Source organism: Brienomyrus brachyistius, chromosome 9, assembly GCF_023856365.1.
Source record: "Brienomyrus brachyistius isolate T26 chromosome 9, BBRACH_0.4, whole genome shotgun sequence".
In the NCBI taxonomy this organism is placed as follows: Eukaryota; Metazoa; Chordata; class Actinopteri; order Osteoglossiformes; family Mormyridae; genus Brienomyrus; species Brienomyrus brachyistius.
The window spans coordinates 17,622,098-17,644,678 of record NC_064541.1 but is presented as its reverse complement, the minus strand read 5'-3'; the positions used below and the strand labels follow the sequence as shown (position 1 = coordinate 17,644,678).

Genomic DNA, 22,581 nt, shown 5'->3' with positions numbered 1-22,581 from the left:
CTGCAGCTGCAGCTCAGATGGAGGACGACGGCATCAGCCCCAGTGGTGCTGGAAAAGGGTTGCATCCTTGATTGAGAATGTAGGTTAGTTGCTAAGGTCCAGATAACATGCTGAAGGGTGCTGACGATGGTGATTTCTTTTAAGGATAGTAAAAATATTGCAGTGCTGATCCACATTGACGACAAGTCCGCCAGTTGTTTTATACTGGGTCATAAATTAATATGCAATATAAGGCACATTTTAAGCCAACTGATGTTATTATTTAATTTAAGTGTATCGTTTATTTAGGGCAGGGGGGCTTGCTTGTATTACTATCTCTCACATAGCCTCCTTCTGAAAGGATGACACTCTATTGTGAAAGGTCGCCTATTTTTCTATATGGTTCAAGATCCCTGCCTCACTAAGTGTATATGTGTTTCATGTGCTCCAGTAACTGGGGACGTTGTATGAATGCTTAACGTTTTACCCTTTTTCTGTTTATGAAAACCATCGGAAGGGGGGATTCTTATAAAAGAAGCAGCAAGTGTCTAGGGATGAGTGAACAGATTTGCAGTGATCTCTCCCTGTGATACCAGGGAATCAGTGCACCATCCATCCAGTGCACCAACCTTCAGTTAGAGATGTGCCATCTAGAGGGTCCAGTGACAACCATACTGTGCTAAATGTACACAAAATGTCCTCACTCTGTGTTCATGTTACGCAGAGTTTTACAACAGTTTGATGGCGTCATTTTCACAGATGCCGTCAGTTTTCAATTAGAGTGGGATTTCGGCTAATGCTGGACAAGGCATTTTGGTGAACAGCTATAATATTTTATGGCCGTGTTTAGATAGTCATGAAATCCTGTTAGTGTATATAATGTGGTATAAAGCAGTGAAACAATGCTATGAAAAAACAATGAGGGGTTCGAGTCGTGTCATGCGTGGAAGAGGTGCACTCAGGTTTTGCTGGCTAATGTTTGAAGAGATTTGAATAACTAGATGACGTCTGCCCTGTTTCCCAGAGTGCCGTCTGTCTGGCATGACATATTTTTTCCCCCCCCCGCGACCTTGCATCCCTAAGGCGAGACAAGATTATTAGCTGGAGGTCTGGATCTAAACTCAGGTCTGATATTACAGCCAGAACTGTGTGACCTGTATGATTGTCCGGGAACACTGATCCATGAGATGGGTTATTTCACCAGTCTGCAGATCTTGTGTTTTGTAATTTAAAATGCCCGAGTTTAGCTCAGATGTCTCTTGCTTTTAGATTATTTGCACATAAGTTATTCACCTGACACTTTTATCCAACATGACGTTACAGTCTGTATGCTCCAGGAGATTAAAACCCACAACCTTTGCATTGCTAATATGGAGCCTTTGCTTACTGAGCTACAGGAGTTTAACTGAGATGTTTGTTAGCAATGTTTGTGGTTTTACTAGATTGAACTAAGTAGTATATATACATACACACAAATATTATATTAATCCATGCAGGTTTTAACCACTAATCGTGGTCAGGGCACAAGACTGGGGTACACTGTACAGGATGGTGAGGATGCCAGTGCATCGCAGTGCACATACACGCACGCACTCATTCACTCACGCATACTTATTTAGCTGCGTATCGCTACACTATCGCTAAATATCATGACCGTGTGATTTGTAAAAATTGAAGTCGGAGTGGTGTCATTTATTTCTATGGTATTTCCCCGGAATACCCCTGCCCTCTAATTCCCAGTCTTTGGGGTTTAGGTACGTTTTCCTCAATGTAAAAGAGAATTCATCCTTTTTAAAAAAAACTGTGTGAGCAGTTTTTATTTTTTATAGGGAGTAGGAGGTAAGGTGTGTTTAAGTGCCCTGTGGGTAATGATTCAATGACACAGTTCTTAGTCTATCTCTGGATTGAGGACAGATGACTATAATTATTCTTCATCTCTCAGGGCTGGAACCCGATCTGCTGTCTCTCACCGGAACATGCGGCCAAAGAGTGGCACACATACACACATGGGCTCACAAACACACGGGCGAAGTTCAACTGGTGGATCGGGAGTGACGTGCCTTCCGTACAACCTGAAGCAGATAATTAGGCTCTTACACAGCAGTTTGCATTTCGTAGCATGTCTCCCCCTCTTTTACTCATTGAGTGAATCCCCGTATCCTTTTATGTCGCTGTCAAGATGATGTGCTCGCTGTTGTTAACCTGTCATCGGTCGTGAACGGGGCGCGAGCTGAAAGAAGGGACGGCAGGATTCGGCGAAAATCGGCAAACGTCGCCGCCGCCGCCGCTTCACTGTGCGTCAAGACGACGCCTCTTTGGAATTGAGCCACCAAAGCCATTCCGGTTTGAATTGGAAAAAAAATCAGGCGTTAAAGAGCCGTTTAAAACAGTGATGTAACACGTTCACGTTCCGCTAGCTTGTCCAGTCTTCACAGCACTGGTTTTATAACCGAGGACTCCAGCGTACGTATAGTGTGCACGCTCACGCTCGCACGCGCACCTCTTCACACGTATCCCTGTGGTGATCGTCTGTCGTTTTTCACTTCCCCGTGACCCTTCAGACGTCCCCCTTTTGTAAATTAATCTTTAATATAACTGCTATACGTAGTCATTGATCGTTGATTAGCGCAGCCACACGCGAACAAAAGATGTGGGTAGATGGAGTCTGAAACTTCAAACGTGACCGGGGCTTGGCACCCTGAAGCGCTGGCCTGGCAGCACGGCTCAGTGGGATGTACGGCGAAGGAAGGAAAGAGAACAAGAAAAGAGGAAAAAGAAGGAGGTAAAACGACAGGGGGAGGGTGGGAGGCAGAGAAACAGATGGGTAAAGAGAGGGAGAACGAGGAAAAGAGGGAGGGGGATTTGGAGAGGCTGACAGTGAGTTTGAGTGAAAGTTTTATATTTAGAGAAATCAATACAAAGTGCTCACATTGAATTACTTTCAAGTAAAATTTACTGTTTCATATATAGTTTCAGGACTGAACATACCATTTCTTGCTATGTTATGTTCAAAGCTAAAGTTTAGGATTTTTAAGCGAAGAAGTTGAAATGTTGCATAACAGTGTTAATCCTTTTTGTTGCTTGTCTAATTGTGTGTTTATCTCATGCTCTCTCCATGTAACTGGACATTTTCAAGCACATGCGTTTTAGTCTATACATTCATCATCATCATCATCATCATTATCTAGTTCAACTTCTAACTTGGCTTGAATGTGGCATTTAAATTATTTTGATTTACTTTAATTCAAGATCGGGTTGCTTATGTAACTTTTTTAGTGTGATCTATTAAAAAACATTTAAACTTATTTAAGCTTCAGCTTAATATGCAAATAATTGATATACAGAGTAAGAGAAAAGAAAAAGAAGGAACTAGTCAGTATTTCATGGGTGGTTGGGTTGCTATGGGAACAAGACGTGGGTTCTTTTTTCCAAAAAGTGTCCTCCTTTCCTCTGCATCTCTCTTTCACTCCATCACTCCTTTTTTCTCACACTCACTCCCTCCCTCACTCAGTCTGTTCTGGCATGGTCCATTCTACACCTCTTTCACTCTCCTACTTCACCCTGTTTGTCTTCCCCTCAGTCCTCTCCTCCTTCATATGTCCGTCTTCCACTGCCATATCCCTCTGTCTTTTGCTCCATTTATCTTTCTCCTTTCCTCTCCCACTCCATTTCTCACCTTCCCTGTCCATGTCTCTCCCCTGTTTCTTCCTGGCTCCTTTCTTTCCCCCTGTCTCTGCGTCTCTGATCATCTGTCTCTTTAACACTCACTTATATTCTATTCTTTTCTCGGTTGTCATGGCAACGGGCTGGGGGCGTGAGGGAGAGCGAGAACGAACAGGAGTGGGTGTTTCGGAAGTGACATCTCTTGGGCAGTAACCTTGTTTCCTGTTTTATGAGTTGGGAATGGAGTCTCAAAAGTTTAGCAACAGTGACGCCATGTGGACAAAAATGATCTCCAGATCGGTGCCTGGCAGATGAATTGCTGCAGATCTGCAGACATTCCAGAGATCCACTGGCAATAAGTGCATAAATAAAATCGAAATGAATGTTGCCCAACAAAGATATAAAAAGGCTTAAAATTCAAAGTACATGTTTAACATTTAACAATTTTTATATATATATAATATATATTAAAATAAAGGACTAAATATATTAATTAAAACCAGTAAGAGTGGCATTTAAAGGATATCAGGCCAAATTTATTTCAAACATGTTCATTGTCACATATAATATTGCTTTTATGGTTAGCAATCCAAGATAATATCACAGTGTGTCTGCCGGTGCTTTATTCTTCCTATTGGAGTATTATAACCCAAAATCTTTCTCTGGAATTTAGCCATGGTCAGCCAGTTTGTGAACTATCCTCCTTGGGAAGGGTTTGCACAGCCATTTTTAGTACAGTGTGGAACTCAGCAATGTGTATTGTCAATATAACCATGTTGGTTACCATAAGGACAATGATGAGTAAGGCTGGCTTGTTTGGGAACTGGCTGTTAATGCTTTCCAAACGTCAAAGAAGGCTCTGAACAGCAGAAATACATACATGTGTAGCAAATATGCATGAAATTTCAATATGGCATTATGTATAACTCAATGACATCATCTTTTTCAAAATGTACCCTCTCCTCTCTCGGCCGTTCAGAAGGCAGACACGGTAGAAATAGAACTATATGAAACAGAAAAGTTGTCACAAATATTCATTAGAGGACAAACGCAAAGGCGACGTCTTTCTCCCGAAATCTTTCAGCTGCAACCTTCCCCTGTGACCTTCTCATTCTTTCAGGACAGTTTAAGCTTGTTATTCCAGTGCCTAGTGAACACGTTTATGCCGCTCCCATTAGTGGTGCAAGGATCTCAGGTGAGGCTACTCTGATCTCATTCGTGATCCTGAAATTAGTGTTACGAATTTTTTTAGTTAAAAACTCCCAAAAGTTTTTTTTTTTTGGTCTAATTCATTTTTTTTCAGTTGTTTTGTATATATTTTTTTTTCTTTGAGCTTCTTTATAAGCAAAATAAAAATTCATGAGCTCAGCTTAATTAGACAGGGAAGGAGGGATCGACTTAATACTTTGATTTTAATTTGGTTTGCTGCAGCACGTCCAGTGGAAGAGCAGCACAATACAGAACATGGTGTTTTTTTAAGGGTAAATCCAGGGTCACGCGTGTGCTGTGTAACCAGTCCCCTGGTTATGCACTGGATAATTTTTTGCAGGTTCAGCAGAAAGTGGTTGATGCTTGAGAATGTGACATCAGATTCCTGACCTTTTACCCATTCAGAGTGTTCATCTCTCAGTTACAGTAGCCCTGTGAAGTCTCTCCTGGTTTTGTTCGTAAACTACAGATTTTTGTATGTGAGGGTCGGTCTTAAAGTCTATGGGAAGGAGGCATAAAACATGTCTATAACATGTGACACTAAATCATTACATGCCACTTGCAGAGTGGAAATGCATGTGGCTGATGTCCTGGAGTGGGTGTCTGCAAGAAAAAAAAAGACCTTGAGCTGCCTCTTTTAGTTCATTACATGCTTTGTTTAATCCAGTGGTCTTCATGGCCTTACTGGACTCACCCAAAGTATATCTCCAGTGGAAAAGCTCGTTAACCTCCCGTAGGGTTTCCTTTCCGCACCAACTCCGCGGGGTTTGCGGAATGTTCCGTATCTCCCTGTCGCTCCTCCACTGGTGTGGAATCCAGGCTCGTTAATGAACAGCTTAACAGAGAATCCCTTTCATGTGTGATTCCATCTTGATAAGCAGTTTATAGACTGAAGTGAGCCTTTGGACGCAGGCAGTTCAATTAAATATAATCAGAATGGCCTGTATTACATCATAATGGGACCCTGATGAACTTAATGTGAAAATATTGCAGAAGAAAGCATCATTTTAATATGCATTAATACTTTCTTCTATTATGCCTGGCATAGTTGTATAACTATTTTAACAGTTATGAAAAATTATGAGTAATACAGAAGGCTTAACACATATGAGGCCAGGACCCCAATAATGTATCACACATTTGCCTCATAGACTCCAACCTTACAACTGAGTTGTATAATGGAGAATAAAGTCATCGTCAGGTACTGAGTGGGACACTCTTATGTACATATACAAGGTCTCATCCAAATTTTTTATTTTCCATGCAGAACAGGTGCTTCTAAGGGCTTTCTGTAACTCATAATCAAGACCGTTCTCATCACACTCTACTAAGTTTCAGGTTCAGCCCTACAGTATCACAGCTGTGTCAGCCAAGTCTCGTAGGAGAGGACACAGTACTCAGGTCACTGTGGTTCCTGAGTGTCTGTTCTTCATGTCACTGAGAAAAAAAAATATTCCCCTGACAACGGGAAAAAAGTTTCCCAAAACCTGATTATAGAGGAAAGTTATTTTGGAATAGTTTAAAAAGAGGATTCTCAAAAAATTTGAATATTAAAAAATTATATTTAGAAGATCTGTTTACAATTAAAGGACACTTCAAAATTATGGTGTGATTTGTTTCTATTGAAGTTTGTTTGTGCTCTATGTGTTTTATGATTCAAACTTGGTCTTTCATCTGTGTTATGCTCTTCACATTCATATTGTATCTGAATTTATGTCCTACAGAACCTCCTGCAGTACTTGTGCTCTCCGTGGTCCTGAAATGCAACAGCATTAGATTGGTATTAGAGGTGCGTGGAATTGGAGCACACACTGAACTGTAATGCACCGGTCAGCAACACGAAATGGATGATTAGATTATTTCTGGAACAAACAGCAAAAGGTGGTATTGGATGTAACTTATCACCTCTGGCGTTCATTGTTAACCATCGCCATGCTACGTAGGTCTGTATAGCCTCAGTACATTCAGGACAACCAGCATCAACTTTCTGTCACCTCATGTCACACGTTCATCACAGTGTATTCTACTTGCAATTGGGCTACACATTTGCTATGTTACATTTAACACTTCCACTTTATTATTGCAATGTATGGGTTCAGTTATTAGCAGCATATTTTGTTCTTACATTTTTGGTGTTTTGTTTTTATATTTTGCAGTTGTCCTTTAGCTTACTCGGTGATTAATATATTTTATTACATGTATAAGTATTACATAGTGTTTAAGTACTTGTGAAAAGTGTTTGCCTTTGCTTTTTGTCATTGCAGGACAGAACAATAGTAGCTAACACAGCTTCTTTCCCTCTGTCTCTCTCTTTCTGCCCGGCAGATGCGAGGTGTGCTGTTCCCCCTTCCTATCGGCCCCGTGCCCCGTCCCTTGCACCCTCCTACGACCATCCAGACCTGAACCCTCGTCTGCATATGATTCCCGGAAATCAGCTCTATATGTTAGACCAGGAGGAGGTATATTCTGACACTGCACTCCGCACCAGATCTCCGCCGTGTTAATGAATCAGAACATCATGCGTTTTTTTTTTCCTTGTTAATGGATGGGGGTGTTGGGGATGTTCATCACGGACAAATTCGCATTACAGAGGAGGAACATTGGGAGAGCTAGTCAAACATTAGGTGCTCATATGATCAGTATTACTATGAGTCATTCTTTGTCTAGTACTGATGTTAGTGTTACCACTTGCCACAATTATAGCCAGTGACGCTGAATGCAAAATCAGATCGAGGTTCCTGCTGGAATTGACAGGGATGAAATCATTTAACGGGAATCTATTCCCACTTTATCGTCTATACCTTCGAGTGCTCAGATTAGACAGTACTTTGAAGAGGTTTAAATCAATCGTGACCGCCTGGCAGTCATTACGCCTCTCTGGATGATCCTAAAATATTTATATGTGTCATTTGTCTCATGTGGAGAATATAAGCGACTCTCCTGGTGGTTATGTGAGATAATAGCCAGACATTCATATTCAAACCTTTTTTTTTTTTTTTAACTTCCATTCTTTGGAATAATGGCATACACATGATTGTTTAGTCCGAAATATGAAGTCTGTCAGAGCTTTTCCTTGTAGGAGCAGCATGGCCAATGGTGGTAAAGGAGATTACGTTTCAAGGATTTGTACTGAGCTCATGAGAAACAAGGGGCTTTTCCCTGTCTTTCTAATATTGAGCATTAGAAGGAAAAAAAACAATAGCCCCTTTTATTTTTATAAACTAAACTATTACTAGCTTTTGTTGCCAGTTAACCTGTCGTAATTAGTTTGACATTTATTCACCCTCCTTTGTTGCGTACTTTTTTTGATTAACTGCTTGTTCCGCTTTGATATAACGGGAACGATCTGGTTGTGGTTCACCGGCGGGAGACGATCCTGAGAAGGATAGGGGCCACACCGTAATTAATGTTTTAGAGCGGTGTACAGTGTAATTACACGCGTGTAAGAGAAACAGATGAGAGGTAAGTCAGAATCTTTGGGCCATATGTTGATTCAAGAAAGACTGCGGCGTAAATCAATGCGGAAGATGCGTTTACTTTTATATCATCTTAAAAATCTTTAGAACGCATTCAAGCCGTCAACACTCGGCCCCCTCCTCTCTTGTTCCGCTTACAGCCTTTTATTTTGTGCCGCTCTGCAGGCTGCTGTCACTGCAGTCACCACCAGGAGGAGCAAGGCTGACAAAATTCTGCAGCGACACACAATTGGGGGGGGGGGGGTGTAAATGCACGTCTTGTGCGCATTACTGTGGGCATGCATTGCAGCATTATTACCTGACTGGCTCTCATACAAGTGGTGTTATCACATGCACATAACGGGCTACCTCTGGATTATTTTCCAGAGGAATTCGCTCCGTAGCTGACACACTCATACCTTATAAGATGCAGGTACTGAATAAATGATCCCACATATCGGCAACGGAGAACCATGTTGTTTTCCCTGTAGCGACTGGTGTCAGAATGCATAAAACACTTATGATAAGTTGGTATTTTTACACATGCATAACCCTGGGGAACCCATCAGAATCGGTGGAAGCTCTGGCTATGCGTATGGCTCATACTTATCATTAAATAATGACTAGGAACACACTATGCTAAGTATTGAATTAAATTATGAATTATTTTTTACAATATCTAACAAGATTCAGGAATACAGACACTCCTCTACTTACGAATGAGATACGTTCCGAACGGCCATTCGTAACTTGAAATGTTCGTAAGTCGTTATTCAACATCATTTTAAGGGCATACGCAAGTACTAAGCACTAGGATGCTGGGCGTTTGCACGCTACGCTGCTGTGCAGCGGGAGCAGCGGCCAGAAGTCGTACTTGGCGGAATTTGTGCGCAGAAAAAAAATTATGCTGCAGACAGTGAACACAATCTGGACTTACAGTCCTCTTCGTTCGTATGTTTGAAACGTCGTAAGTTGAAAGTTTGTAAATAGAGGAGCATCTGTATGTTACAATATTTTGTCAGGTTATTCAAAATTTCATGTACAATTTCAGTGCTTTAATCACATGAAAACATGTAGTGCGTGTGTCTTGTAATGGACTGTCATCCCATCCAGGGTGCTCCCCTGCCTTGTGTCCTGTGTTACCTGGGATATGCTCCAGGCCCCCTGTGACACTGACAAGGATAAATTGTTGGAAGATGGATGGATGGAATCATACAAGGGGAATGCATTTAAACACAGACCTCAAAATGCGCAGTGCACAGTAAAATTTCTGCTGACAGTTCAGATAAACAGAAAGTGTCTTTACATAAATACATGAAGTGTATCCCCCGATGTAACATGTTGAATAGGAGTAGGCTGATAAATTCAATTATATTCCATTAAAAAGATAATTATACACATTTTGTTCCCTAATTAATTCAGTAATTTGTCCCTAGTGAGTATAGTTTCATAGTATTTCCTTAAAATTGGCGCTTGATAGAAGTACCTGCTGTCAAAAAAAGTGTATGAAATTTTCCATTTTAGACTCTGAATGGTACATTTATTACAATCTGTTAGTGTAGATACAGTGTGTTTGTACACCCCCCCGAAATATGAGCAGACATTAAAACCCCAACATGATCCTTGTGAAAGAAACGTCAATTGGAAATTATTGTATCTGATATTCTCCAGTGTGACTGGGAGCCCTTATGGAGTGGAGCCCTTATGGAGGAAGGAGTGAGGACCTTAAATACGATCAAAACCGATTGGACAACAGCATTTGGGACAGTGGTCAGCTATCTATTCACAACTCTTTAACTGAGGTTAGGGTTGGAAGAGGTTTAGTACCATTTGGACCATCTGAAGGCTGAGACAAGTTGGGTCATCCACACAATGAAGAAAGGTAGCAGCTGGATCAGGAGTGACAATAAACAGCTCACAGATTTCCAGGAACCTAAGAAACATATGCTTTATGCTGCTTGCCCACCCTTCTGAGTCAGCCTAAAATGGGGCGTTCACTAATGCCCGGAAGATAAATCGTGCGGTAACTCGGCGGAACCAGAGCGACACGGGCTTGGGGACCTCGGGTTTGCAGAAGGTCGGCAGGGAGCCGGTGGTGCTGTCTTTTGGCAGCGATTGGTTGGGGCCATTAAGGTGTAATGGATGACGCACCTTTCGCTCCTTCCACCTCGCCGCATCCCTGCACAGCTGGACCTGATGAGGCAGCTGTGGCATATGGCGGGACTCCTGCGGTGCCTCGCCGTGCCCTGTGCCAGTTACAGGGAGCCCCCTCCTCCCAGGTTCACGGCTCATGGCTTTCTAGGCAGTGGTTGCTGTTCATGTAAGACTGATAATTTACTTCCCGGCCCATCGGAGCAGGTGAGAAGTATTTCAGGATCCAGGTGTCAGTTATTCCCTGATTTGATAATCTGTCCCAGGTCTAAGTTCAGCCCTAAAGTAGTATCATGTTCTATGGATCAAAACTGATAACCTGTTCCAGGTATCCTCAGTAAATTATTATCCTGTTCCAGAAATCAGTTCTACTCTGTATTAACATACTGATCCTGTTATCAATTCTGTAGTAAATTGATATTTTTTTAGGTGCGGTTTCAGTTATTGTGGTAAGAGTGTTCAACCCTCACATATAAACAACAGGTTAAAATAAAAGGGCAAGAGCTATTATTATGCTCAAGCTTTGCAAAATTTCTCATACTTCATCTTTGTCAGTGTTAGTGGAGTCGTGGACTAGACCAATTTTAAACTGAACCCCATAGCTGCTTCTCCCAATATATAACCACCCACTTACTTCCTGTGTCGTCCTCATACCGGGAATCCACAAATCAGAAGCTGTCAAAACCATGTTCCGCTGGGGCCCATATGGTGCCTTTTGTCTCTCTGAAGAGTTGCGTTTCCCTGGCAGAATTTGCAGATCAGGGAAGCTTGGGAAGCTAGGAATTCTATTCTTGGAAAGCCAGAAAACAAAAGCTAGAATCTGACGTTCTCCTGGCTGCTCGAGGCTGGTGGCCTCTGAAAGCTCTGGATTTTGTCTAATGGGGCAGTCTGAAGTGTGAGATACTCAAATGAAAAAAAGCAGGTTCTTGAACTGAAGATCCAGGGGCTTTCCCCATCCTCCAGGGGCAACACGGTGTTCTCACAGTGGTGTTAATTCATCAAGGTCTTTATTTGTACCAGAAGTTAAATCAATAGAATCGAGATTGACCATCCCTGCCTCCCCAAGGTACCCATAGCCTCTCCATATGAAACATGGTGATGAATTGCAGTAATGGTGAAGAACTGACCTCCTGTTAAAATTTATATTCTGGTGTACTGAGAAATATTATTCATTCTTGTTTCCTTTGATTGATTTTCCAAAAAATGACTCGGGCAGATTTCCTTATATTTCTTCCAATAAATCACATCATTTCCTAGATGTGTTTTTTTTTCCAAGAAACGGATGCCCAAAATTCATTTTTAGCCACCTCTTTGAAACGTCACACTTGTTAAATATAAACAGTTCACTAGGTGCAAATGTTGTGTAGGTTTTGCAACCTGGGGATTTTTTTTTATGGCTCTCAAACCTGAATACCTTGAACACATGGCCGTTTGGATTAATTAGAACTTATCAACTGACCCAACTGGGTAATTAAATACGCTGCCAGAACATGGTAACCAGCGCATATTTCCAATGGTAATGATTTGTTTGTGCCAGCAGCAAACCCCAGCAAAGTCTCCCAAGGTCCTTGAAAGCAAGCTGTGACTTATATGGTGCTGAATCAACGCCCCTCTGACTGTGGGCTTTTTATTTTTTTTGCTGTGAGAGGACGATTCCCAGTGGCTGTCGGTGAGTGAAAAGGTGATTCATGGAACCCCGGGCTCTTTAAGGAGGCGGCAGCAAATCGGTACTCACGTTAAATGCTAAAACAACGTTGTGCCCTTTTAGGGCGTTGGGAGTGGCATATTCAGACACCATCATGAATAATATATGATGTGAAATTGGACATCCCGCCCAATGAATGCTTCAATGAAAGCCCAGCTAATTACTTGAAGAGATCTGTTTGTGTTGCCCATTTTACCTTAATTCAGCTCATGAAGAATTTATACTGTGCAATAATCTTTTAGTGGGGATATTTCTTCATTGCAGCTTGGTTACAAACGGTTTACGCAGAATGACGAATCACAATGGACTGTTCAGTTTATCGTGTAATAATGTTCTTGATTAAGTTTAACCGAAGAAGGTCCATCTCAGTAACCTTTTGGACTTTGATGGAGATTATAACTGGAGTCACTGTCAAAGCTGCGCTCAGTGGGTGATATGTCTCCTGGGATGTTATTCTGTATGCTGAAACAATCTGGCGACTTCCGCTTGTATATGTACTGCATCTCTCTATTGAAAGGGTGGCCGGCAGTTGTATCCCAGTAGGATATATTAATATAGAGCATGGCCACCTTCATCATTTACTGACCCGACCTGGAGACACCAGCCTGCTCCCCAGCTGTCGTCCAGGTCCATTGATATCTCTGGAATGCACATATTTCATCCTCCCAGTTTACCTGTGAAAAAGAGCGTTTAGTCACCCTCCATTGTGGAGCTCCAGGCTTAGTCTGCTGACAACTGTGTGAGATAGTAATAACTGAGATAGCTATCCTTGACCTCTACTTCTTCAATGGCAGAGGGCCATGTCAGAAACCAGCAGTCATTTACGTGGAGCTGGTGTAATGAATAGTTTTTGAAGACGTGAATTGAATGTGAATGTAATGCGGGAATGAGTTTCTCAGTTATTTATTTTTTTCTGAAGGTCTTGAATAATACCTTTTGCACCATCAGTACATTTGTGGGTGGGAGATTGGATTAAACCGATGTGAAAAAATCAGAGTTTTTCTCCTGATATCTTGGTTACTTGATTACAAAAATATCCAGTATCACACTGGATGGTCACAGTTCTACACTGGACAAGCATTATACCTTTGCCACACTGTCAACACTGCATCTGTCACTTCTGTGTCTTAAACATGCAGCTTTCTATCATGTTACTAAAATACTCCGCTGAGTTTCTGCATATTGTGGTATTTCAGAATGTACTGTATTTCATACGCACAATGGCGTAGGAGAGAGTTTGATGTTGGAAGAATCTCAACTTAATCATTTAAATGTATAGGTCTATTTTTGTACCGGTTTACAAATTAAGCCCCCACATCCACTCTGGTCCCTACACCCTTGCATGTACAACATATTTTTAGGATTTTAGCCATGCTTGGCGTAGCTAGTGTGCTTTCCGTTTCAGGGCTGTGTCTCTCAGGGCATGGTACGAGTAGGCATATTCAGGGCCATTTTACCAGCTGTACTGACTCCTGGAGCTGAAGGAGCTTCCTCTGGTTTTTCAGCCAAATGCAAAAAATAAAAAATGCAGATTTTTTTGCCCATGTGTGCTACAGACAGACTGCATCTCGGCTCAGCTGGAGCTCAGGTGGAACGTGACCCACCCGACTGACGTCCAAGATGTCTGTAGGCCAGGCAACCCGCCGACCCGTCTGCTTCTCTGGCTGACCCAATTCCCCCCCCCCCCCTTCTCTTTGGACTCACAGGTCCACCCCTTGTTGATGCGAGAGCGTCGCTCGGAACCGCACAGGAACAAGCTGCTGCGCCGGACCGTCAGTGTGCCCGTTGAGGGGAGGCACCACCCCGAGATCGGTGAGCAAGCAAGCAAGCCTCCGAAAGCGGGGGGGGGTTCGCCTGCGTACACAGAGACCCGGACGCGCGCCCTGTGGGGCCTCTTACTTTGACAGGCTGTGCATGTGGACAGGCACTCACTCTCACTCAGTGGGGCTGATTCACGTCCCCTAGCTCTCTCCCAGAGCTGGCCAGGCATACCAACACTGTTTTTTTTCCTTGTGAGAACCATAAGCTTACAAAACAGCCCTTATTTCGACTGAGACGCATTTATTCTGAAACGAGGCTAACTAACAACTCGAGAGAATATTGCAGTGCCAGACAAGACGTGATTGTTCCCATCAGAAACGCAACATCCAAACAATGAGTGGCCTTCTCCGGTGTCATTGTTCTATCTCGGCATATAGGATTTCATGATTCCCATCGCTGTGTGTTACGATTAGATTCCAAGCAAAGGGGCTTCTATTAAGCCGACACACGCTTCAGTAAATGCAACCAGATACCTTTATGAGAGGATCAAGGACAGTCTCACTTGGTGGATAGCCAGCTGTATTAATTTCCATATCAAATGTATTATCTGTTCTCTGAAATACCTACATTTCATAATTAGGCAGCTAAAGTCTCCATCTCTGTACCATCTGCCTCCATCCAGTTAAGTATACTTCTCCGTTCTCCTCCATCTATTCTGCTACATAGCAGTTAAGCAAAAATAGCTTGAAGATTATTGTGCTGGCCCACTGTTGCGTATCTACTGGATTTTGCGGGCAACATTTAGGGTTTTCTCCTTTTCACTACCAGGCTGGCATTTGTGTATAATTTATGTTTATCTTTGACAGTAGTAATACAGAGTATAATTATAAATTAGTATAACTGTACTGAGCTATGAAAGTTTGCAGCCGCCTTACCTGTTTCACACTGAGTACATTGGCAGTGGGTCTTCCCACTGTTTCATAAACTATTACAGAATGTGGGTCTTAAGGGTTGAAACTCAAGGCTGAATCCGGAATCAAGGCATGCGTAGTCGCTCCCAGACCAACCAAATGGCGGAGGTTTCATGTGAATACTGGGAGGTATAGCCAGCTCAGTTTCACAATCCCAGTGCTGTCCACTTGGAGTACCAATTTTCTTTCTTTCTTACGGTACTTAGATGGGGGAGCATGCCCTTCCCTCAATTCTGTCACCTATTTATCAGTTCACATGAGGAGATGCTTCTGTTGTCCTCAGGAAGTTTCAGTGTGTTCAGTAAAACCAAGTGTAAAGTCTATGACAGACTCTTTGGCTGAAGGCCGAAGGCATTTGAATGTGTTAAAATCCTTCTGTGGGAGCACTGTGGTGTTTTTCTGTGAGCCACGTAGCAGTGATTCTTGCCGGCTATGTATTTATCTTAGTTTAGAAATGTAGGGGATAATTATGCACTTTCCAGTTCTCAGGTTTCACAGTAATGCATCAGTAAGAAAGACGTCTTTAAAGCCAGGCAACCTGGTCAGAATGATTACTGGCAATGCTAACATTTTGCTTCAGTGTCACTCTTTGACAGAGATGCTCTTTCCATTGTCCCAATAAGGTGAATCACCGGTAATAAAGCATTCTCAGATTCCCCATGTCATGTGCTCCCCTCCTTGGCTTGAGCCGGCTTTCCAGCATGTAATGCCTTCAAACAGGAGGATGGCTGTCATCAAGGGGCCGTCAGAAGGGCATTGGAAAGCACAAAGGGTTAAACAATAAAACATTCTACTAAGATAGATAGATAGATAGATAGATAGATGCATTCTCAATGAAATACAGTGGTCAGATCTCAGTAGCAAAGGGATGGGACATAGAGGAGGTGGTTGAGTGGGGGTGGGTTCTCCCAGTTCAGGGTCATAGGCACAGGACAGGAATACAATCAGCACACTTCAGAGTGGGAATACGTAAACAAATAACTGCAGAAGCTGGTTATATCGGGATTTGGGCAGGGTTAGGGGGAATGAAAGAACAAACATTTGCAGTGTTAATGAAACATGGGACATATGGACAGATTCAAAAAATACTCCCAGGTCGCTGTTTTACCTTATATAGCAAACCATACACACAATACATATACAGTGAAGAGAATTTATTTTTTTTTATCTTCAGTTCACGGCATCCCAAAGGAAACACTGCAGCAGCCACAACACTCTTTGCTGCATTGTGATTTTCATGAAGAATCACTATATTGGGGGGACAGATTGCTCCATCAGATGAGATTTCAGACACAGGAAAGATGAATTGTGCGGTGCCTTTCTCAAGGGGTGGTTATGCGGCACTCACCCAACCCCAGGTGATGGTAATGCATCGCAATTTCCGAGTGCATTTGCCGTTGGCATTGGCTCCCCGGGCACCAAAGCTTATTCACGAGTCCTGATCAGTGGTTCGGCATACAGCGAAGGACTCAGTCGTCTCCCTGGATTTCACATTAATTTAACAAGCAAGACCCCTATCAACAAACATGGGAACAGACTGACATGGAGGAATGTGTCAGTGTTCACATACAAACCCTTACCATGTTTCATCATACTGAATAGTTTTGCACAGTGTTACACTGTATCTAACATCTCGTTTCAAAACAAGGGTATTAATACAGTATAAAGTGCCTTCACTCTTTATTGCTACAGTAGCCTCTATTCTTCTGAGAAGGTTTTCCATTAGATGTTGGAACATTACTGGTGCGATTTACTACTATTCAGGTTGGGCGATCAGGTCCCTTTCTGTGAGCTTGCGTGGCCACCAATGCACAACCAAACACACTCCCAATCCTTTTGACCTTCACATTTCCCTTGCGGGCGACCAGGGCAGCTCTAACAGGCCAGAAATGTGGCGAACTGACTTGCTGGAAAGACAGCAATGTATGATGGTGCCAAGTGGAAAGCGGGTAATCTGACTGTGTATCTGTGTGCTTTATTATACATCTGTGTCGGAAATGGCTGTGGTTCACTTAAGCGGTTCCTCTAACAGGGGCACCCGCATACTTTTAGCCATTGAGTGTATTATTAAGTATTATTTTTATGTGACATTTTACAAGATCTAAATTTTCAGTATAGTTCTGCCCTAGAGGAGGACACTAAATGGCTGCACATAATAGGGTTTTCGGTTCAGCTTATTGTCTGTGTGTGTGTGTGTGTGTGTGTGTGTGTGTGTGGGGGGTTATTTCATTGAAATAACATGCATGAAACAGAAGCTGCATGGAGGGAGGGGGGTTTATTTCTTTGGCAAGTGCCTAGTAGCTCAGCTTTGGCCTTTTTTTGGTTCCTGGTGGTCGGTGTGTTAGCCACCCCTCCCACATGAAAGCTTTGAGTGAGACGATTAAAATAAAGTGCTCTGCACTAGTGTGAATAGAGCCCCCCCCACAGGTGCTGGTCCTTAAAAGCACTTCAGTTCCAAGCTCTATTTTTAGTTTCCGTTTTGCCTAATTAACTTTCCGCAAACAATTGTTAAAGACAACAGTAAACATGATGGCATAATTTATTTTTTTTGAAATCATCATTTCTCTAATAATGAAAGTAGCGACTATTCACGTGTTTATTTATGTAATATTGATATTAATAGAGGGCAGCATGGTGGCTCAGTGGGTAGCATCTCCAGGCTTGGGTGTTTGAATTCCGCTCTGTGTGTGTGCATGTGTGTGTGTGTGTGTGTGTGGAGTTGCACCATCTCCCCATGGTTGCGTGGGTTTCCCCCAGGTATTCGGTTTCCTGTGGATTGGCGCCTCTAAAATCACCCTTGTGTGCCCTGCAGTGGGCTGGCATCCTGTCCAGGGCGTCCCCTGCCTGGTGCCCTATGTTTTCTGGGATAGGCTCCAGACACTCCTCGACCCTGTACTGGAAGTGCTTATGGATGGATTAGTATTGATAGTTAAGGTTATTCTCAGACATCGCAATGATAATTTTAATACTTGTATAATTTAATATATTTTTCTCACTTCAATAAAACAAAAACTGAACCTGGCCAGAGAGGTGCCAAAGTAAAGCCTGTGTGTTTTATATGTAGGCAGCATAAGCTATAACAACATAACTAAATTATTTAAAGGAATTATTTAGTTTGCTTAATGGTATGTGAGTATGCCCTGTGATGGGTTGGTGCTCCATCCTGGATTGTTCCCTGCCTTGTACCCATAGCCTCTGGGATAGGCTCCGGACCCCCGGTGACCCTGCATAGGGCAAGTAGTTTTCAGAAAATGGATGGATAGATTTAGTTTGCTTATAGAATAATTATGCTTTTAACTGCGTTGATGTTACTGCCTTTCATTAATTTTGTTTCAGGTTTATAGTAGCTATCATTAATTCTGGTTACTGCTTCTTAAAAGAAATATAGTCTTTGAAATTCAAAATTATTTTAATTACTGTGTTTAGTGGCTCTCAGCCAACCGTATCTAGGATCAGAGGCCGTGGTCAATTTATAGGAGTGTGCATTCAGCATGCAGGGAGACATGAACATGAACACGGCATGGAAACATGAACATGGACACGGCATGGAGCATGAACATGGACACGGCATGGAGCATGAACATGGACACGGCATGGAGCATGAACATGGACACGGCATTTAAACATGAACATGGACACGGCATGGAGCATGAACATGGGCACGGCATGTAAACATGAACATGGACACGGCATGTGAACATGGACACGGCATGGAGCATGAACATGGACACGGCATGGAGCATGAACACCGGCAGCACAGCGGATCCCTGAAGGACGCACGGGCACATGATTGTGCAGCCACACGTGTGTTAGCCAGGTGTGACGGGCTTTCGTCGGTATCCTAACCCAACGCTTACAAACGGCAGCTGGAGCGCCCTGTATCCGAGCGGTGCGGCACGTGGGCGTTGTCGTGCCGGTGCCTTATTTCTGCTGTCTCCTTCTCCCGCCGGGGGAGAATCGCGGTCAGGGATAGCGGTGCATAGTTAATTTCTAAGCGAGCGAGCAGATGTGTCTTGAGAGCACTGATGGCAGAGGGTAGCGTCCAAGACCAGGATCTCAGTGGGGGCTTTATTTCAGCACAGGTCTCCTAGTGTGTGTGTGTGTGTGTGTGTGTGGGGGGGGGGTATGTATCTATAACATTGTGAGGACATTTTAGAAAAACCTGTTATTTTGCCATTGCGAAGACCATTGTTTCAGAAACTCAATTTTATAAAAATCTGTGACTACAATCAAACAAAAAATGTCAAAATGTCATAGGATTATTTTTTCCCCATTGAAATGAATGGATCGTCCCCACAGAGCTATGAATACAAACGTGTGTGTGTGTGTATGTGCGTGTCTGTTTCCCTAATCATGTGGCAATATTTTTTTGCCCCATAAATTATGAAAAATAGGCATTCCCCCACAAAGTGAAATGGCCCATTCCTCTGTTTGTTGTTTATTAGATGTGTTTCAATACAATTTAATAAGTTGGAAGTGAAGTTGGGATATTATATAGGAGTTATATACTGTATTGCATTACTCAAAATGAGTCACCACAATAATAGGCTAGCATATGTGTGTGTCACCGTGCCTACCCCCTTTTTCTTGAGTGTCATCAATTCCCCTGCAGAAACATTTCTTTTCTCCGGTTGTTTCCCCGGCACTAGAAAATGAAAATCGTGCGCTTTATCGACATGACTGTAAATAAATTGCTGCCATCGCATCTACATTTGTGGAGCACGAGGGAAAATAACTTACATTAACGATGGTGCCGTTGCTGGTGTTTCCCACCCACCTTCCCCTGATTCCAAAATAAATTGACCGTCCGTCATAAAAGGTGCCTATATACCAGGCTAGCGGGGAGAAAACGTTTACAGAAAAGGCGGCCCGGTCCTGTTAACGGCGCCCTTTTAAGCTCCGTGTTGCACAACACCCTTGTGCATTTTACAACTTTATGTGAGCATTTCTTGTTTGATTCTGTTTCACGTATTGATGGGGCTCGTGTGTCAGCAACATGCTGTGACCAAAGCATTACTGGTTCTTCATAATTTGGGGCTTAATTTTGACCTTGAAGATGAGCACTGAGTGCCTCTTTTATCCAAACGTCGCTCAGGTGTCTTGAGTATTAAAGGTTATTTGATAGACCTTGTAAAAGAGCTTTAAAAATGCAGTATGCTTGTAGTCTGGCCGCTTACGCCATTGCCATCTGGAGTCTGCTGCCTCAATGGCGATGCCTTCCCCACACCATTCACGATTTTTTTCTTTGGTTTGGTGACTGTCATACCGAAGTACCGCAAAGCCGAAGGGTCACCTCGCAAAACCATTGCGTTACTGGCTGTGGCTTGTGTTTTTTTTTTTTCCCCACAAAACGAGCTTGGATGATCTTTGACCTTAGGAGTGGGGTGAGGTGAGGCTTGGCTTTCCAGTGCAGGGATGCTGCCGTTCGCTTTCGCAGGTTCTGCTTGGCAGAAGCGATGCACAGAGGGACAGCTCTGCACCAGAGATCCTCTAGATTTTAGTTAATCTCTGCCTCTACGGCTCAGTTGTCATCAAACACACACTCCTCATTGGTCATTACACAACCGTAATGATCCGTAATGAAAGTCCAATTTACTTTGGTGAAAATTACACCCCATATTTATTGATGTAAATGTATACATTTTTTAATTCACACTTTCTCGGTCTTTGCTCAGTCTCGGTCCATTCCACGTCAGACCAAGCCGTCCACAGCTTCCCGCTTGAAGACCTTCGGAGGCCTGGCTTCACGCTCCCTGCATGCAGCCCCTGCCAAGCCGGCCGCTCTCTTTACACGCCGCCACCCCCGCGCGGCGTCATGCGGGACAGCCTGCGCAGATCGGGAGAGGCGTCTCTCGCTGGCAAACTGGCAACCCGCAGACACCTAGTGGGTCTGTGGGAGGTGTGTTTTCAGCGGCCAGCCGAGGTGCCCTGGCTGACTGAAACCGTCTTTTGCGCGACGGAGCGACGCCAGTTATGTTCTGCCCCAGTGGCCCATGTTTTTTTTTCTTTCCTCTCTCTGTTTCTGTCTTTGCATCTATGTAACACATATGGGGAAATGGGGAAAAAAGGCTCCAGATTGAAATAACGGGAGGGGGTGTTTAAAGAGTGTCTATCACAGGAATGTTACTTACAGTATCCAGCATAACGTCTTTTTGGATCAAAAGTGCGTGGATAAATAATAATTAACAAAAAATGAACCCCAAACGCATCATCATGCACCGCGAAGCCGGTAAGCTGATATTGTGTGGAGCCAAGCTTGTGGTGGCTGGTCTATCTCGGCTGATGAGAGCTGGCATGTGACTTCAAGCTGGCAGGAGGATTTGTTCTGCTGCCAGTGGATGCTGTTGGGCAGAAGTGTGGAGGAGAGGTTAGGGTTGTGGGTTTGGAAGCCCCACTGTGGCACTGCTGTCGTGCCAGGCTTTTAACCCGAACTGCTTCCGTGAAAAAACAAATGTACAGGAAAGCTGCAAAATTTTGACTAAACGGCAGATCCTTTCACAGCAATTTGCCCTGAAGAAGGACATATGTCTCCAAGAGATGTCCCTTAATCCTTGAGCCGTGGCCCTGTTGCTTGAGGTTACATTTCCCATTGGCACGGCAGTTTTGTACGGTCCAGATTCAGTAGAAAAGAACTAGGATATGTGAGGTAGTCTGGGTTCAAGACAATGTTTTCTTCCATTCTTTGTCTTCTATTGTTCAGAAAATACTGAACCTAAAATTCTATTTTAAGGATAAAAAAAAAGAATGAAACAGGGCAGTGAAATGGGAAGGTAGGATAAATAGCTCAAACATGCTCCACCCCTAAAATTTTATTATCATTATTAGTCCCTTATTAGTCCTCTGATTTCATTCCATAATATTTGAATCAGTAATGGAAGACTATATGGATGTGTGTCAGTTTCATGTGCATCTATATTAATGAACATGTCGACCACTCTAGTACGACGTCACTGAGTGGAACGGAGCTGAGCTGAACTTGAGAATGCAAAAGGTCAAAGGCATTTGTGAAAAAGGTGATATGTGGCTCAGAAGCAAATGTTTCGAGACAAATGGTTTTTGTTATGCAGCAGCGCTGAGCTCTGACAAATAAAAAAGTGAAAGAAAATTAGGAGGAAAACATACATTTCTAAGGGACTGGAATCACATCACTGATGGTAACCATGGTAATAATTACAGAGCAGACAGACACTGCTGAAGAGAGAGTGAGAGAGAGGGAGAGAGGGAGAGAGAGAGAGTGCACTAGGGACAGGTTTCAGAAAACGTAACCACCACAATGTCACTATTACGATTGTACTGTTACTTTTTATGGTAGGTTTCCCTTTATAACTTAATCCTGTCCTGCCCTCCCTGGATATACTTTTCAATTAATATTTTCTTATATTCGTCATCAGTATCAGTATAACTACCTTTCCCTTCATTTTCCCACCCACTCCTCTCATTGATAGTGTTAAGGGTTAAGAGGTTGTAACCGTGGGTTTATAGTTGTCATAGCAACAAGAAGCAGCGATATACATGGTCCCCCATCCGTTATGATTGGTTGAATCCAAGTAACTTCGATAAAATCCTCAAAATTGCACACCACCATTGGAGAATATTATAACGGGTTAGATATTAAATATTGTAAGTACTGTAATATACATACGCACAACAATTTGATGTTTGTCAATACTAATCAATCGATGCTATT

At 42.9% G+C, this 22,581-nt stretch overlaps 1 protein-coding gene across 8 annotated transcripts in view; it reads left to right on the top strand.

Annotated features, from left to right (window-relative positions):
* Window positions 1-22,581, top strand: part of syngap1b (synaptic Ras GTPase activating protein 1b) — a 72,263-nt gene that overhangs the window by 7,444 nt on the left and 42,238 nt on the right. For 6 of the 8 annotated variants that reach the window (XR_007399851.1, XM_049026483.1, XM_049026482.1 and 3 more), the window contains exons 2-3: window positions 7,177-7,310; window positions 13,869-13,974. Coding sequence is in view for 7 of the 8 variants with exons in the window: in XM_049026483.1 (XP_048882440.1) it covers window positions 7,177-7,310; window positions 13,869-13,974 (240 nt within the window). In the remaining variant the exon portion in view is untranslated. Of the gene's footprint in view, window positions 1-2,016; window positions 2,762-6,575; window positions 6,641-7,176; window positions 7,311-13,868; window positions 13,975-22,581 lie in introns of those variants that run through there. The other 2 variants (XM_049026484.1, XM_049026485.1) reach the window with 2 other exon arrangements.